The 18,868-nt window shown below is 32.2% G+C and overlaps 1 protein-coding gene across 5 annotated transcripts in view; it reads right to left on the bottom strand.

Annotated features, from left to right (window-relative positions):
* VPS13A (vacuolar protein sorting 13 homolog A) overlaps positions 1 to 18,868 on the bottom strand; it is a 252,521-nt gene that overhangs the window by 137,089 nt on the left and 96,564 nt on the right. For all 5 annotated transcript variants that reach the window (XM_087444443.1, XM_004439626.3, XM_087444444.1 and 2 more), the window contains exons 24-31: positions 10,885 to 10,966; positions 9,455 to 9,609; positions 8,882 to 9,038; positions 2,864 to 2,943; positions 1,809 to 1,868; positions 1,457 to 1,610; positions 637 to 753; positions 454 to 557 (exon numbers count right to left, since the gene is read on the bottom strand). In XM_087444443.1, the coding sequence (XP_087300569.1) occupies positions 454 to 557; positions 637 to 753; positions 1,457 to 1,610; positions 1,809 to 1,868; positions 2,864 to 2,943; positions 8,882 to 9,038; positions 9,455 to 9,609; positions 10,885 to 10,966 (909 nt within the window). The remainder of the gene's footprint in view (positions 1 to 453; positions 558 to 636; positions 754 to 1,456; positions 1,611 to 1,808; positions 1,869 to 2,863; positions 2,944 to 8,881; positions 9,039 to 9,454; positions 9,610 to 10,884; positions 10,967 to 18,868) is intronic.

Here is an 18,868-nt window from a genome sequence, read left to right on the forward strand (position 1 = left end):
AGTACTAGTAAGCATCCATGAAAATAAAAATCTCATTTATTCAATCTGACTTCATATCCTCTGCTGCTGAAATCTGAAATGCCTTACAAGGTTCAGAGTATTTGAAGAGAAGAGCAAAAGGAAAAAAGTAAAAAAGGCATTTACAAGCCCCCTCACTCCCACCATCCCCACAGACCCCCCGCAACTGTGTTCTAGAAACATTACTTACACTTATTTCATTTATGAGATACTTAATCCTCATTTTACAAATAAAGAAACAAAATCCAAGATCAGGCCACACAACTATTTAGGAACAGAGCTTCTTAAAACCCATTTACGCCTAACTCCAAAACCCATGGACATAATAAGCCACATTGCTAAAATCCAACGACTATCTAATTTACACCTACGACCAATCTTAAAGGACAATCACATCTAATGATGTATTATTAATTAATAGTAACAAATTCCTACCTTTTTGTATACAGCTGTTACATCAGAATCCAAAACAATTATATTCCTTAGCTTTGCATTTATTTCAGTTACTGAAGGCCTCATTATCATCTCAGAATCAAGCCCTAAGGGAATAAAAGAATGATTAAATGACTTCTCTTTCATTTAATAGTTCTGAATTTATTTTTTCTGAAGTTTTATTACCTTCAATCTTAATTTCAGAAATGTTACGTTTCTGATCTTGAATAAAGATCTGTAAACATGATAATTCTGCTAAAATCTGCAAGGTAATAATATCTTCACTCTTGGGTAGTTTTAAAGCTGCAAAAAAAAATCATATCGTAAAATATAAGGAAAAACTTTTAGTAGTTACCTCACTACAGTTATAAGTAACTGAAATATCACACCAAATGATGATAATATGAAAGGAAAACCTGATTTACAATTCAATTGTAAGCAAGCAAGATATTCCCTACTAAATTAGGAATTCTAAAAAACAATCAAATCTAATGAAAACAAAGCCACACAAAAGCAAACAGACAAAACAAAAAACAGCTCCTCGATGAGGCTAACATTTGAAATTAAGAAACTGTAGTTGTAAAATCATAAATCTTTTGAGATTTACTAGGTGATACTTGCCATTATCAAACTGTAACTTTTCACAACTTAAAAAGTATTCTGATTTAAAAATATACTCTGATACTCAAATTTTGTTAGTTCTATTTTTCTAATATACAATAACGATACTAGATGCATGAATTTTAATCTAAATCAAATACTTATACTGTATAATCTTCAATTAAAAAGAAGGATAGATAAATAAAAGCCATATTTTCTTCAGCAGTAATCACTTTTCTCTACTATTATTTTTTAAAATTACCTGGTAAATAATGAACCTTTCTAGATATAATCTAGGCAATAGAATTCTGAAGCCAATACTATAAGTTAATAATAAAGCAAGAGCCAAAATTCACTGATCTACTTGGTAAAAAAAAAATAGAAGTTGCATTTTAAAGAAACATACATATTTTTTTAATGACTTCTCCTTTGTCTTCACTCTCTGCAACATACACTGAGGCTGATTTTTCCTCCAATTGTGGAAGGATATTATTAAAATAATTTATTGTATTCAGAAGTGCTTCAGTATGTAAATGAATATCCAAAGAGGAAAAATTCACCTGAAGAACAAAGTTGATTTTAGTAATAGGTCAATAAATATTTGTTTGCCTGTCCTGTATAAGATACTATGCTTTGTGGTATAAAAGATACAATTTATCCACAAGGATCTTATGGTTCTAGTTATAAAATAATTTTCAAAATATATTTACTTATAAATACAGTTTCTAATTAAAAAACCAATTCATATTCACTCATACCTTAATCAGTTGCACAACATTGTTATAGGTACTTTTCAAGTTGGGTACATTGTTTTCAGCCTATCCAAAGAGAAAAAAATCAGAATATCTTAGGAAGACATATGTATATACAATTATATAATGGTCTTAACATACATTTATATAATTTTCCAGCTATTTATATATATAATTATCTAAACAAACAACTGCTTCACCACAACAAAAGAAATTTGCTAAGCATAGTACTCTCTCACACATGGCAAGTATTCAACATATTATGTACTATTTCTCTTACTATCAAAAGTGCAAATTTAGGTATTATCAAGTGTGGACAACAATCTTTCAGTCATCAACAACTCTGTAAGGTCCTTTGAATTCTTCCTGTATGTGAAAAAAATTTGTGACAGAACTGTCCACCAAGTACCCAAATACTCTGCGTTATTTTTAGATCTTTACTCTATTAAAGATCTTTAGATCTTTAGATTTCTTTTGTAATACAAAAGCTATTTAATGCATAAAAAACAACAAAACCCCTAAAATATCTACATCAATAATAGTAAAAATGGTCTTAAAAGTGGTAAAATGCTCTTTTGGCACTATTCTCATTATAAAGTAATTATTAAAATAACATGGCACTTACATAAAAATAGGTCACATAAAAACTTATAAGTGATGAATCATAAATCAATAGGGAAGGAATGGTGTCACTGACACCAGGAAAATTAGGTAACTTCAGACAATGGTAGGAAATCAAGTGAAAGCCTCATCTCGCATCATATACCACAATAAATTCCATAAAGATTATAAAGTTGATTTCTTTTGGATATCCTAATGGGGGAAAAAAGTCAACCTGCAGGACATTTCTACTTATAACGTAGGCTTCTTATTATTTTGCTATATGAAGTATTTATAAATCCCAACTATTTAATAGAGGATGACAAAACAAAAAAAAAAAACCTTAAAGTTTTAGGAGATATAGAGATCACATTAGAATGAAGATTAAACTGAATATTACTAAACTTACAAAAACTTGATTATAACATTTCAGCAGAACACTTATAGCAAGAACTGCTTACCTTCACATATTCCAGTGTTAACAGATCTTCCATTGTGTTATCCAGTGTTGTAATCAAATAAACTGGTTTCTTATTTGCATCTAAAAATACATTTAAACACTATTCTTTCATAGGAAAACTAACGGAAAATAAATGTAGGAAATATTAATAATTATAGAATTGAAAAAGAAGGATTTTCTGTATCACTTGTGAGCCTTGGATTCCATCTTGCCCAAGTCAGGTCCCTCCCTCCTTTATTTTAAACTCTAAAAATTTAATTTCTTCTCATAATTCCCTTCCCTTCTCTTATGCTACAACCCTAAAGACTCTTACCTTATAAACCTAGGTAGGAGGTAAGGTAAGAAAAAGTAGCAATCAGTTAAAGAAGAAACAGAATGGTTATTATGAACAATGAAAGGACATGAGGAAAATTCTGGCCCTGAGCCACAGAAATCGCTAGAAAGAAAATTGTCAGACTCTCTGAAAACCTAATTGTTAAGAAGACAGATCAGGTATGTGATGAGAAACTAAGTTTTTCTGTATATTAGTCTAGATTAAAATAAACCCTAATACCATATAATCAGTCTTTATCAATTGTATTATTGCTTCTCCTCAAAATCTAAGAAAATAAGTGGGAAAACTGCTGTAGAAGAGTATTTTGTATAAAACTTTTAAAAGTATTATCACCAAATTACTTATAGCTCCTGGAAATCAATATTTAGATACTGGAAGAAAAGACAACAAATCAATCATTCCTCTCTTAAAGAAAAAATGCAACATATTACACAGAATCCTCCAGATTTAAACACTCATTAGCACTTAAGCCAGTCTTCTCCTGCAGGCACTAATCACATTTCAACCCTTAAGAAGATCCTCACTCTTTTCACACATTTATTCATTTAACAACTATTTACTGATCATTTACTTTGTGTAAGAATCTGTGCTATTCAATTCTTTCCACTCCCTCTAAGCGGAGAAGCAAGAATATTACAGAAATAGGTGCAGTGATGATTGTATATCCTGTATTCTGTGTGCGTTTTCCTACTCTTTGCTCTTGAAAAAACAAACAAAAATTAAAAACTGGTATAATAACTTCTGGATTACTGGAGAACACTATCAAGTTGATTCACTTTTCTTTCCAATTACCAAAGCAAACTGTTTCTTGGTGTAAAAAGCAAAATAAAACAAAACTCTCTATCTGCTATGTATGATGGTTTTCTTAGCAAAAGATTATTTTAATGCAATCCACCACACTCAAGTTCTCAAGGGCTACAGAACCAGTGTAGAGTATGGAACTAAAATGTATAAATCATATCCAACGACTGAGCTTGCAGACCATAATACTTAATTTGCTTCCCAAAATACAAAGATCATATTTAATCCAACGCTCAAAAAAAAAAAAAAATGAAGTTTTCATGATACTAGTTAACTGACATCTTTGCCTGGGAATGAGATCCTAGAGAAGATGGGCTTCTTAAATCTTTAAGATGTATATAAGTATATTCTCTACTTCTCTTAATTCCCACAGATAGAAATTAGGATTTCAATTTTCACTTTTAGTTTAGTTCTGCAACTACCTTATTTTCAGTATCTCAATTTACTGGGGGGGGGAAAATCCTAAATGAGTTCAAAGTATTCACAAGATAGCTTCAATTTAAAACTTGAATAACTCATAGACATTAAAAAGTCAATAATCCAAAAAACGTCAGATTCCAGGATGGCCAAAAGTAAAGTACTTTTATACACATGTAAGCAGAACACATTTATGTGGTCTCAAAAGTAAAGGTAAAGCACTACTACCTTTAATCTAAAAAAAAAATTTTCAAGCCAACTATATCAATAATCAGTTTGAATGTCAATGGTCTAAATGCACCAATTAAAAGACAGAGATTGCCAGAGTGGATCAAAAAATCAAGACCCAACGATATATTGTCTATAAGAAACCCACTTCAAGTATAAAGAAACATACAGATAGACAGCAAATGGATGAAGAAAAATATATCATGCTAACACTATAAAAAGAAAGCAGGATACCTATATTAATTTTCACACAGAGCAGACTTCAAAGCAAGAAAAGTTATCAGGGATAAAAAAAGGCATCACATAATGATAAAGGGGTCAATTCTCTGTGAAGACATAACAATCCTTATTCTTCTTCTTTGGCTTCTGTATATCTTCTTTGGTGAGATGTCTGTTAAGGTCTTTGCCCCATTTTTTCATGTTGTTCATTTCTTCTTGCTGAATTTTAAGAGTTCTTTGTATATTTTGAATAACAGTCCCTTATCAGACGTGTCTTTTGCAAACATTTTTTCCAAGTGTGTGTGGCCTTTTATTTTCTTGACAGTGCCCTTTGCAGAGCAGAATTTTTTAATTTTAATGAAGTCCAGTTTATCAGTTCTTTCTTTTATGGATCATACTTTTGGTGTTGTATCTAAAAAGTCATTGCCAAATTCAAGGGCATCTAGATATTCTCCAATGTTCTTGAAGTTTTATAGTTTTGCATTTTATATGTAGATCTGTGGTCCATTTTGAATTGATTTTTGTGATAGATGTAAGGTCTGTGTCTAGATTCTTTTTTTGCACGCGGATGTTCATTTGTTTCATCAACATTTGTTAAAAAGACTTTGCTCCATTGTACTGCCTTTGCTTCTTTTAGTTTGAAGTAGTCTCACTTGTTTATTTTTGCTTTTGCTGCCTTTGCTTTTGGTGTCAAATCCAAAAAAATCATTGCCAAGACTGATGTAGAGGAGCTTACTGCCTATGTTTTCTTCTAGGAGTTTTATAGGTTTAGGTCTTACAATTCAAGTCTTTAATCCATTTTGAGTTAATTTTTGTATATGGTGTAAGATAGGAGTCCACTTTCTTTCTTTCACATGTGGCTGTCCAGTTTTCCCAGCACCATTTATTGAAAAGACTGTCCTTTCCTCATTGTATATTCTTGGCTCTTTTGTCGTAAATTGACTATATATTCATAGGTTTGTTTCTGGACTCTATATTCTTTTCCATTGATCTATGTGGCTGCTTTTATACGAATACCATATGTTTTCAACAATATAGCTTTGTAATATAGTTTGAAATCAGGGAGCATGATGCCTCCAGCTTTGTTCTTCTTTCTCAAGATTGCTTTGGCTATTTGAGGTCTTTTGTGGTTCCATACAAGTTTTAAGATTTTTTTTTTTCCTGTGAAAAATGCCATTAGAAATTTGATAGGGATTGCATTGAATCTGTAATTTACTTTGGGTAGTATGGACATTTTAACAGTATTGATTCTTCCAATTCATGAGCACAGAATATCTTTCCATATATATGTGTCTTCTTCAATTTATTTCATCAATGTCTTAGAGTTTTCACTTTACAGGTCTTTCACCTCCTTGGTTAAATTTGTTCCTAGGTATTTTATTCTTTTTGACGCAATTGTAAATAGGACTGTTTTCTTAATTTCTCTTTCTGATAATTCATTATTAGTGTATAGGAATGCAACAGATTTTTGTATACTGATTTTGTATCCTGCAACTTTACTGAATTCAATGATTAGTTCTAACAGTTTTTTGGTGGAGTCTTTAGGGTTTTGTATATTAACATCATGTCATCTGCAAATAGTGACAGTTTTACTACTTGGGTTAATGAACAATTACTGCAAATAGTGACAGTTTTACTATTGAGTGAACAAAGAAATCAAAAAGAAATTTAAAAATACCTTGAGACAAATGAAATAGGAAATACAACATACAAAATTCTCAGAATGCAGAAAAAGCAATTCTAAGAGGGAAGAGCACAGCAATAAATGCCTACCTCAAGAAAGAAGAAAAATCACAAATAAACAACCTAACTTTACACCTCAAGAACCTAGAAAAAGAGGAAAAAGCCCAAAGTTAGTAGAAAGAAAGACATAACAAAGGTCAGAGCAGAAACAAATGAAATAGTAGCTAAAAAGACAATAGTAAAGATCAATGAAACTAAGAGCTGATTCTTTGAAAAGATAAACAAAATTGACAAACCTTTACCTAGACTCACAAAGAAAAAAAGAGAGAAGTCTCAAATAAAATCAGAAAAGAGGAGATGTTACAACTGATAACACAGAAATACAAAAGATCATGAGACTATTATGAACTATTACATGCTAACAAATTATACAACCTAGAAGAAATGGATAAAGAAACATACAACCTTCCAAGACTGAATCATCAAGAAACAAAAAATCTGAGTAGACCAATTACTTGTAAGGAGACTGAATTAGTAATCAAAAATCTCCCAACAAACTGAAGTCCAAGACCAGGCAGCTTCACTGGTGAATTCTACCAAACATTCAATGAAGAATTAATACCAATCCTTCTGAAACTCCTCTAAAAAATAGAAGAGGAAGAAACACTTCCAAACTCATTTTAGGAGACCAGCATTACCCTGATACCAAAACCAGACGAGGATGCCACAAGAAAAGAAAATTACAGGCCAATATCCCTAAGGAACATAGATGCAAAAATCTCAACAAAATATTAGCAAACCGAATTCAACAATACATTAAAAGGATCATACACCATGATCAAGTGGGATTTAGTGAAAAATGCAAGGATGGCTCAACAACTGTAAATCAATGCAATACACCACATCAACAGAATGAGGGATAAAAATCACACGATCATCTCAATAGATGCAGAAAAGGCATTCGACAAAATTCAACACCCATTTATGATAAAAACTCTCAACGAAGTGGGTATAGAGTGATTGTACCTCAACATAATAAAGGCCACATATGACAAGCCCACAGCTAACATCATACTCAACAGCAAAAAGCTAAAAGCTTTTCCCTCTAAGATCAGAAACAAGACAAGGATGCCCACTCTTGTGGGTACTCTCCACAGTGTCCCTTCATTGCATGGATGTTCAAGATATCCTCTCCCAGATGCAGTGGAAAGTATAATAGTCTAATAGGAAGATGTTCCTAAACAGCTACCTGCCACTTCTACACAACAAGTATTGGAAGTTCTAGCTGGAGCAATTAGGTTAAGAAAAACAAATAAAAAGTATCCAAATTGGAAACAGTTTATCTGAATCATTCCATCAACCATTCAGAATTATCTTTCAAGGAAAAACCCAAAAATGTAAGGGAGGAAATATAAATAATACTCTCCTAAATGCCCAACACAGCAAATGGAAATATTTTCTAAGGTATCATATAACTCATCCATTATGATTCTAGGACATAAAGTGTTTGTGGTAGGCAGAATAATGCCATGCCCTTTCCCCTACAAGGATGTCCATGCTCTAATTCTCAAAAACCTGAGAATATGTTACCTTATATGGCAAAAGGGAGTTTGCAAAGGTGATTAATGTTAAGGTTAAGGGGAAATTATCCTGGGTTGTCCAAATGTGCCCAATCTAATCACCTTAGTTTTTAAGAGTGGAAGCAAAAGGCAGAAGAAAAGGTTAGAGAGATGACAGCATGAGAAGGATCTAACACCGCATGCTAGTTCTGAGATATAGTGGACAATGTGCAATGACCTAGAGAGACCTCTAGGAGCTAAGGCCAGGCCTCACCCACAGACAGCAAGGAAACAGACTTAAACCACAGGAAATTAAATTCTGACAACACCTGAGTGAGTCAGGGACTAGATCTTCCCCTAAAGCCTCCAAAAAGGAAGTCCAGTTGATACCCTGATTTTTGCCTGTTGAGACTTGTTTCAGCCTTCTGATCTACAGAACTTATAAGATAATAAATTTGTGTTGTTTTAAGAGACTAAGTTTGTGGTAAATTATAACAGTATCAACTAATTCAGTGTTGTAATATACAGTTAAGTAGATTTAAAATTAAACCATGACTTTTATTTTCCTTAATGAAAAAAATTATCTTCATTTTATCTCTGATCTACCCCCCAGATTGCCAAGTATAAGATACAAGTTGAAGACTAACTCATAATGTAATATTTCTCTGAGGATTTTTTAGCAAATATACTGATTTAAAGTCTAGAGAATTTAAAATTCACTAGCAGGTAGTAAAACAATAAAACTAATTTATTTATTTTAAAAGATAGAGATTCTTACCAAAGTATTCTGGGCATTTTAAGCAGAACTCTTTCAAAAAGGCATTTGCTTTCAAATCAAATGTTCTAAGCTCAATTTCTGTGCCCAATCCTAAGACATCGATTTCTACCACAGGTAATTCACAATCTCCAACAAGGTGATAAAACTGAATCAAAACCTGGAGAAGAAAAAAAAAAAGAAACTACCACTACCTAAAACAAAAAATTGTTTATGTGGATGGTGGTTATATATGGATATATGAGGTATATATACAATATAAATGATATGTACTAAAATTTAGGAGAGATTTTATATGCACACACACATACAATTACACACTTACGCTGTACAATTATTTTCAGTAAATACATATTGAATAACCACAATACATCATCTAAACCCCTAATTCTGATTAAGGAAATTAATCTTCAAAGAAAGGGAAGGAAGAATCACACAGCAATGTTTGGATTCAGCTTAAACAGGATAAAAACAACAGAGCCTATTAGTAGGTAATGAGACTATATAAATAAGCTGTGAATAGCAGAAATGTCAAACAGTTTAAATAAGCCATATTAATTTTACCACCGTACATACCTCTGGCACTTCAAATCTTATTTTATACTGAGTCATATTTTTTGAACAATCCGGCTTCTGAAACTTTTTCTGTTGATAACTTTTAACTATAGTCGGAGATGGAAGAGGCTCCTCCAAGGGACTACACGGTGCATCAAAAAATTCCTCCTCTGAATCTAAATATCATAGAATATTGTTTAAGTCAATAATGAAAATGATTGATTTAATAACATTTTCATAATTTTTCTGAAACAAATATGAAGACAAACACTAACAGTCTATTTCAAAAATTGAATGTAAAAATAAAGAGATTACATCTGAGCAAATAACATTCTGGATGAAAAAAAAGTGTGGAAAAGTAAAAGATGCAATCATCAGATTAATGAACATCATCTTTTAAACATCATCATCTTTTAAAATCCTTAGTCTATCTAAAGCCTGCCATAGAAAATTTTATAGCAAATGTCAATGCCAATGATTATATATACCATCAATACTCATAGGAACACACTAATATTAATATGCTCATTCTACCTGGATAGTAAAACAGGACTTAGTCACAAACTCTGCAATACTAAAAGCAGAAAGCAGGCCTTGAAGTCTGAATGAAGAAACTGAGATTTACCACCAGTTTCTAGAAAACAAATTTCTAGAATTTGCTATTAAAAAGGAACCAGAAACTAGTAAAACCATTAAGAGAAGGTTTAAAGCAAACTAAAACCATCTGAAGTATATCCCTAATACCCTAAGATCGAATTTAAGGTACATGATCTCACAAACAAAATCTCTTTCCTGCCCTCCCCTCCCTGGTCACCACACACAAAGGAAAAAATGCTCTGGAAAACCAAGGATCAACATGGCAATTTCTGTTATTTAACATTTAACAATTTTAAAAGTCTTAAAAATAAAGAAATACATTTATTTTTCTTTCCAGTGTGGATAAGAAAAAGCATATATTTGATATCAAAATATTTACCAGTTTTCATGTGTGATACAGGAATTAAAGCTTGATTTTTTTCCGTTAACAAAAAAGGAAAATATAAAAAGTAAGAAAAAAAAAAAATTTTTTTTTACCATAACCAAATTTTCCAAATAGCTAACATTTAATAATACATTGGGTATAAAAGTAACATTTAATAATACATTAAGTGTAAAAGTAACAGTAACACATTATAAATTAGACATCTACAAAGTTTCATGGGTTCTCAGCTCACAGTAGGATAAAGATGATTAACTTAGTAGTGGTCCTTGCGATTATGAGTTCAACTTTCACACACAAAAAATTCCACTGCAAAAGCCACTTAAGAAACATCCAAATTATTTTTAAACGAATGTTAGTAAAAATTTACAAGTATCTGCTATTGCCTGAAATTTTTATATGGTCTCAAAATGAAAATTATTTTCATAAAATATTAAAAAAAGGAAAATTTCCTAAAGCAGTTTCATTTTACCATCTTCAACACATGGAATTTCCAAGAGAGGATACATTTTCTGTGAAATCTGTGACGTTCCCAAAGAAGTGGACCTTTGAATCTGAAAGAAAAGTAATTTACTGTCAATTAGCACAAAGACTTTTATTCAAAGTTTTAAACAGTTTTGACCAAAACAAACAAAACCCTCAATTTGAATTAACTGAGAAAAAAATCCAGTCTTAGATTTAGACTAGCAATTAGAATTAGAAACATAAATTGTAAAATGTAGATTTAAAAAAGTGGTTTTACAATTTCAAGACAATATAAATTGTGTTATAACTGTAGTAATAATTTCCTTGTTGATAGACTTTGAGTAGGAAGAGATCTGAAATATATCTTAACTCAATGTCTTACTAAATAAGGAAGCCACCTCCAGGACACCCATAAGAAACAACCAAAAGTTTCAATATTTAAAGCTTCTAGAGTGAAGGAACTTGCAATTTTATTTTTTTTTTTTTAAAGATATTTTAGCAAATTTACTTTTTTACTGTTCTGGGAAATACAGCATACAAAAACACATAATGCAGTCTAAAAAATAATAATGAAAGACACTCCTCAATTTTTCACCCAGGCCAAGAAACAAAACAGTACTATACCCTTACCTAGAAGCATCTTACATGCTCCTCTTTGATCACAATTCCTATAACTGATCATAACCTGTTTTTAACGTCCTATGAATGATTTTCTAAATAATACACTGTTTACCTCTGCTTCTTTCTAAACTGTAGAAAAACGGAATGTTGTCGCATATATTTTCCTGTAACATTCTTTTTCTACAAAACAATCTTTAAATTTTATCCATATTGATAGTTTACTCATTCTCACTGCTATATTGTATTGCAATGATGAATAAACCACTACTTATTTGTCCATTACACTGTTGGTAAATATTTGTATTGTTTATAGATTTTTGCTTTTGCTCACAGTGCCACTATAAGCATCCTTGAACACGCCTCCAGGTGCTCATATGCAAGATTTTCCATAGTGTATATATCAAAGAGTGGAATGCATATGTTCACCTTACTAAGTACTATCAATATATTTTTACAAGTGGTTGCAACGCACTACACTAACGTCAGCAGATTAGAGTTTCTATGGCTCCATATCCTCACGAATGCTTAGCATTGTCAGACATTTTAAATTTTGTCAATCTCGCTAGCAATTTCACCTTAATTTTAAGTAGAATTTCACAAATGTGTAATAATTACACATCACATCATAGGTTCATGGATTGGGTTTGTCCTTCTCTGAATCTTGTCCATTTTGGGAAAACATTTTCATTGAAATATAACCTACTACACAGAAGTATAAAATTCAATAAATTTTCAAAAAGAAAACACACCCATGCACCCAAAATCCACATCCAGGAATAGAGGGATTACCAGCAACTCAGAAGCCTCCCTCATGCTCCTCACAATCATTAGGCATTCCCCCCAAAAGTAACAACTACACTGCCCTAATTTCAATTTTTAATGATCTGAAATTTTTTACGTCCACATTCATGAAAGAATGGTTTTGTTTTGCACTTTCCTATGAGTAAAAAAGTCTAACATCTTTTCACATGTCTGCTCATTTCTTATTGGGCTGTTGGTCTCCTTATATATTTTAGATAAAGCTTCCTGTAAATTTATGTGCTACCAATATTTTCCCCAATTGGATGGCTTGTCTTTTTCATTTTTAACAGTGTCTTTAAAATGCAGAAAATTTTCATTTTCATCAAGTGTCATTTATTTTTTTCTTCTATATTTGTGCTTTTTTATTCCAAAATATCTTTACCTACCATAAGTACTCAAAGATTTTCTATAATGTTTTTTTGTTAAAGACCATTTACATTTAGGTCTATATTCCATTTCAAGTTAAATTCCGTGTATGGTAAAAGCTAAGGGTTGATGTTCATTTTTTTTTTCCCCACATGAAAATCTTGTTATTTCAGAACCATTTGTAGAAAGGACTATCCTTCCCCCACTTAGCTGGGTCAACACCTTTGTAAGAAATCAAATATATATTAATTATATATTCTATTGTGGATTTATTTCTTGAGTCTGTTCTACTTTATTGATCTATAAGTCTATTCTTATGTCAGTACATCACTTTCTTGAATAAAGTAGCCCCTAAAATAAGCTCTGAAATCAAGATTTAGAAATCTTCCAACATTATTCTTATCCAAAATTTGTTGGTAATTGGATCCTTTGCATTTCCATATATACTTTATAATAAGCTTGTTAATTTTTAGAAGAAAAATCTTCTGGTACTTTGATCACTATTGTGAGAAATCTATGGAGTTTGGAGAGAATTGCCATCCTAATAAATTCAGTCCTCCAATCCCAGACTACGTATATCATTCCACTTATTTAGGTCTTCTCTCATTTTTTTCAGAAATGTTTTGTAGTTTTAAGTATATAAGTCTTATACTTCTTTTGTTAAATTTTTCCTAAGTATTTAACCTTTCTTAACACTATTATGAATGGAAAATTTTTCTTAATTTCATTTTTAGAAACAACTAATTATTTACATTGGTAATGTATCCTGCAACCTTGGAAATAAGCTTACTATTACTACTGGTATTTTTCTATATTCCTTAGGACTTCCTGAATAAATGATCACGTCATCTGCAGTAAAAATAGTTTTACTTTTTCTCTTCCATCCTGTCTTTATTCTTCTTGGCTTACTGCAGAGCCTAGAACCTCAGTACAAATTTGAATAGAAGTGGTGAGAAAAGGCATTCTTGCATTATTGTTGATCTTATGGGAAAAGCATTTAGTCTTTTTGAAATTATCATATTAGCTACAGGTTTTTCCTAGATGTCCTCTACTAGGTTGAGGAGGCTCCCTTTTATTCCCAGTTTGTTAATAGGTTTTATCATGAATGGTTGTTGGATTTTGTCAATGCTTTTTCCTCTTCTATTGAGATGATCATATACTTTTTCTCCTTTACTCCAAGAATGTGGCTAATAACATTGATTAGTGAATCAATTTTACTTCCTAGGGTAAATGCATTTAGTCATAGTGTATTATACTTTTTAAATATCATACTATTTTGATTGCAATATTTGTTAAGGATTTTTGCATCTATGTTAATGAACACATAGGTCTGTAGTTTTCTTTTCTCATAATTCCTTTGACTGGTTACAATATCATGCAAAGAAGCAAGAAAGTATGGCCCATGCACAGAAGAAAATTAGCAGAAACAGTTCAGGAGGAAGCACAGGCATTGGACTTACTGAAAGAAAATTTCAAATAAACTGTCTTGAATACACTCAGAGAGCTAAAAAGAACCACTGAGAAAGAGCTAAAGAAAACCAGAAGAATAACGTCACAACAAATAGAAAATATCAATAAGGAGACAGAAATTAGAAACAGAAATCAAACAGAAATTCTAGCCCTGAAAAGTATAATAACTGAAAAAAAAATTTCATTAGAGAACTTCAATTGTAGATTTGAGCTATCAGAAAAAACAATTAGTGAACATGAAGATAGGTCAATCAAAATTGTCAAAAAAAAAAAAAAAAGAGTAAAGAAAAGTGAACACAACCTAAGGGGACCTGTGGGACATCATCAAGTGAGTCAATATAAACATTATGAGAATTCCAGCAGCAGAAGAGAAAGAGAAAGGGGCAGAAAGAATATCTGAAAAAAAAAATAGCCAATAATATCCCCCAATTTGAAGAAAGACACAAATCTAAAAACTTCAAGAAGTTCAATGAACTCAAATAACACACACTCAAAATGATCCACACCAAAACATAGCATAATCAAACTGTTGAAAAACAGACAAGAGAGAAACTTGACAGCACCAACAGAGAAGCCAGTTACCACCATACTAAAAATCCTCAATAAATTAACAGCTAATTTCTCATCAGTAACTATGGAGGACAAAAGGCAATGGAATAACGTATTTAAGATGCTGAAAGAAAAAAAAAAATCAACCAAGAATTCTATGTCTGGCAAAACTGTCCTTCAAAAATGAGAGAGAAATTAAGACGTTGCCAGACAAACAACAGCTGAAGGAGTGTGTTACCACTAGCTCTGCCCAACAAGAAATGCCAAAGAGAGTCTTTTAGGTTGAAGTAAAAGAACACTAGATAGTAACTCAAAGCCATACAAAGAAACAGAGATCACTGGTAAAGGTAAATACATGGGCAAACACATAAGAAGGTATTATTGTACTTTTTGTTCACACCCACACATTTTTATTTCCCATACACTTCAAAGAAAAACATAAAAAATAATTATAACTCTATGTTACAGAGCACCCAGTGTAAAAAGATGCAATTTGTGACAACACCACCTTAATGGGGAGAGGACAGAGCTGTAATGGAGAAGAGTTTTTGTATGCTATTGAGGTTAAGTTGGTATCGATTCGAAACACAATATTATAAATTTAGAATGTTAAATGTAATTGACATTTAACATTTGATTCCATTGTGGTTGGAGAAGATTCTTTATATGATTTCACTCTTTTAGTAACCATAAAGACCATAAAGAAAATATCTAAAAGTATACACAAGAAATTACAAAGGAATCAAAATGATTCATTCCAAAACATCAACTACACACAAAAAGAGGCAGTAATAGAGAAAATATGAGACAAAAAGTATAAGATATACAGAAAGCAAACAGCAAAATGGGAGAAGTAAGTCCTTCCTTGTCAGTAATTACTTTAAATGTCAATGGATCAAACCATCCAATCAAAAGGCACAGATTGGCACAATGGATAAAAATATATTATCCAACTATATGCTGTCTACAAGAGACTCACTTAGATCCAAGTACACAAATAGCCAGAAAGTGAAAGGATGGGAAAAGACATTCTATGAAAACAGTAATCACAACAGAAGTGGCTATACTGATTTCAAACAAAAGACTTTAAAGGAAAAATTGTAACCAAAGGCAAAAAAGTCATCATATAAAATGAAAGGGAGAATTCATTAGGAAGATATAACCATTATAAACATATATACACCAAACAGTAGAGTCCCAACATATGTGAATAAAACACTGAAAAAATAGTATAAACAGTAATAGTAGGACAATTTCCAGGACAGACCATGTTAGGCAACAAAACAATGTCAAAAATTTTAAAGAGTGAATTCATATAAAGAATCTTATCCAACCACAATGGAATCAAGCTAGAAATCAATAACGGAAGGAAAACTAGAAAATTCACAAATATGTGGTAATTAAACAAAACACTCTTTTAAAAATCAATTGGTCCAAGAAGAAATTGCAAGAAAAATTGCAAATACTTTGAGAGGAAGGAAAACGAAAACACATCGTATGAAAACTTACGGGATACCTTGAAAGCAGTGCTCAGAGGGAAATCTATTGTTATAAAAGCATACATTAAAATAGAAGAAAAATTTCAAATCAATAACCTCACTTTATACCACAGGGAGCTAGAAAATGAAGATCAAACTAAGCCAAAAGGTAGCAAAGGTAAAGAAATATAAAGATTATAGCAGAGGTAAACGAAATAGTGAACAGAAAAATAATAGAATTAACAAAACCAAAAGTTGGTTCTTTGAAAAGATTAACAAAATTAACAAACCTTCCATTAGACTAAAACAAAAAAAAGACATAAATAACTAAAATTAGAAATCAAACTGAAGTCATTATTACCAACCTTACAGAAATAAAAAGAATTATAAAGAATACTATGAATAATTGCAGGCCAACAAATTGGACAACCTAGATGACGTGGACAAACTCCTAGAATGATACTGACTACCTAAACTGACTCAAGAAGAAAAAGAAAATCTGTATAACAAGATTGAATCAGTAATCAAAATCCTCCCAAGAAAGAAAAGTCAGAAGGGTTCACTGGTGAATTTTGCCAACATTTAAAAAAGAAGTAAAACCTTCCTTCTCAAACTCTTCAAAAAAAACAGAAGGGGTGGGAACACTCCTAATTCAGTCTCTCAGGCCTGATAACAGAGCCAGACAAATACACCACAAGAAAACTATCGATTAGCATAACTTATGAATATAGATGCAAAAATCCTCACCAAAATACTAACCACCAAATCCAACAGCCTATTAAAAGGGTTATACATCATAACCAAGTGAAATCTATCCTAGGAAAGCAAGAGTGATTCAACAACAAAAAAAGAAATTTATTGGGGCTAGCCCTGTGGCGTAGTGGTTAAGTTCGGCGTGCTCCACTTTGGTGGCCTGGGTTCACGGGCTCAGATCCCGGGCATGAACCTACACCAGTTGTCAGCCATGCTGTGGCGGCAACCCACATATAAAAAACTGAAGGAAGATTGGCAACAGATGTTAGCTCAGGGCTAATCTTCCACAGCCAAAAAAAGAAATTATTGTAAAACACCACATTCATAGAATGAAAGAGAAAAGCCCATATGCTCATATCAACTGAAGCAGAAAAAGCATTTGACAAAATTCACCACTATTTCATGATAAAAACACACAAAAATGTAGACATAGAGGAAAACTTCCTCAACACAACAATGAGCATTTATGAAAAACTCAAAGCTACAAGACTGAAAGCTTTCCACCAAGGATCAGAAAAAAGACAAGGATGCTCTCTTTCACTACTCCTATTCTATACTGTACTGACGTTCTAGCCAGAGCAATTACATAAGGAAAAGTAGTAAAGACATCCAAATTGAAAAGTAAAACTAGACCTATTCTCAGATGACATGATCCTACATAAAGAAAATCCCACAGTCCAGAAAAACGAAACAAAACAAGAACTAATAATGCTAAAAAGTTAGTTCAGCAAAGTTGTAGAGTACCAGAGCAACATACAAATCAGTTGTTTTTTGATGCATCAGCAATGAACAATCCAAAAGGAAAAATGAGGAAATAACTTCCTTTACAATATCATCAAAAAGAGTAAACTAGGAAAAATATTAAGCAAAGAAGTAAAAAACCTGTACACTGAAAACTGCAACACATTTCTGAAAGAAATCAAAGAAGCTCTGAGTAACTGGAAAGACATCGTCTGTGTTCATGGATTGGGACACAATATTTTTAACATGGCAATACTATCTAAAGTGATCTGCAGATTCAATGCAATCTCAATCAAAATGCCAATTGCACTGTTTGCCGAAATGGAAAAGCCAATCCACAAATTCATATGAAATTGCAAGGAGCCTGAATAACTAAAACAATCATGATAAAGAAGGGCAAAATCAAAGGACTCACATTCACCAATATCAAAACTTACTACAAAGCTACAGTAACCAAAACAGTATGGTACTGACATAAGGATAGACATATTTATTGACCAATGGAATAGAATTGAGAGTCCAAAAATAAATCTATACAACTATGGCCAATTGATTTTTGACAATGGTGCCAAATCCAATCAATGGGGAAAGAACAGTCTCTTCAACAAATGATACAGAGATAAGTGGATTTCAACATGAAAAGAAAGACTTTTGGTACCCTACCTCACACCGTATTCAAAAATTAACTCAAAATGGATCAACAACTAAACATAAGAGCTGAAAGCGGGGCCGGCCTGGTGGCGCAAGCGGTTAAGCGTGCACACTCCACTGCCGCGGCCCGGGGTTCACCAGTTCGGATCCCGGGCGTGCACTAATGCACCTCTTGGCAGGCCATGCTGTGGCAGTGTCCCATATAAAGTGGAGGAAGGTGGGCATGGATGTCAGCGCACGGCCAGTCTTCCTCAGCAAAAAAAAAAAAAAAAAAAAAGAGAAGGATTGGCAGATGTTAGCACAGGGCTGATCTTCCTCACACACACACACAAAAAGAGCTGAAGGTACAGAAGAAAAGAGGGATAAATCTGCATGATCTTGGATTTGGAAATGGATTCTTAGACATGATACCAAGCAACAAAGGTACATGAGCAACTAAAGAAAAAAAAATAGATAAATTGGACTTCAAAATTAAAAACTTTTGTACATCAAAGAATATTATCAAGAAAGGGAAATGACAAGCCACAGAATAGGAGAAAATGTTAACAAATGATATATCTG

Source organism: Ceratotherium simum, chromosome 20, assembly GCF_057802395.1.
Source record: "Ceratotherium simum simum isolate JZ-2026a chromosome 20, ASM5780239v1, whole genome shotgun sequence".
Classification (NCBI taxonomy): Eukaryota; Metazoa; Chordata; class Mammalia; order Perissodactyla; family Rhinocerotidae; genus Ceratotherium; species Ceratotherium simum.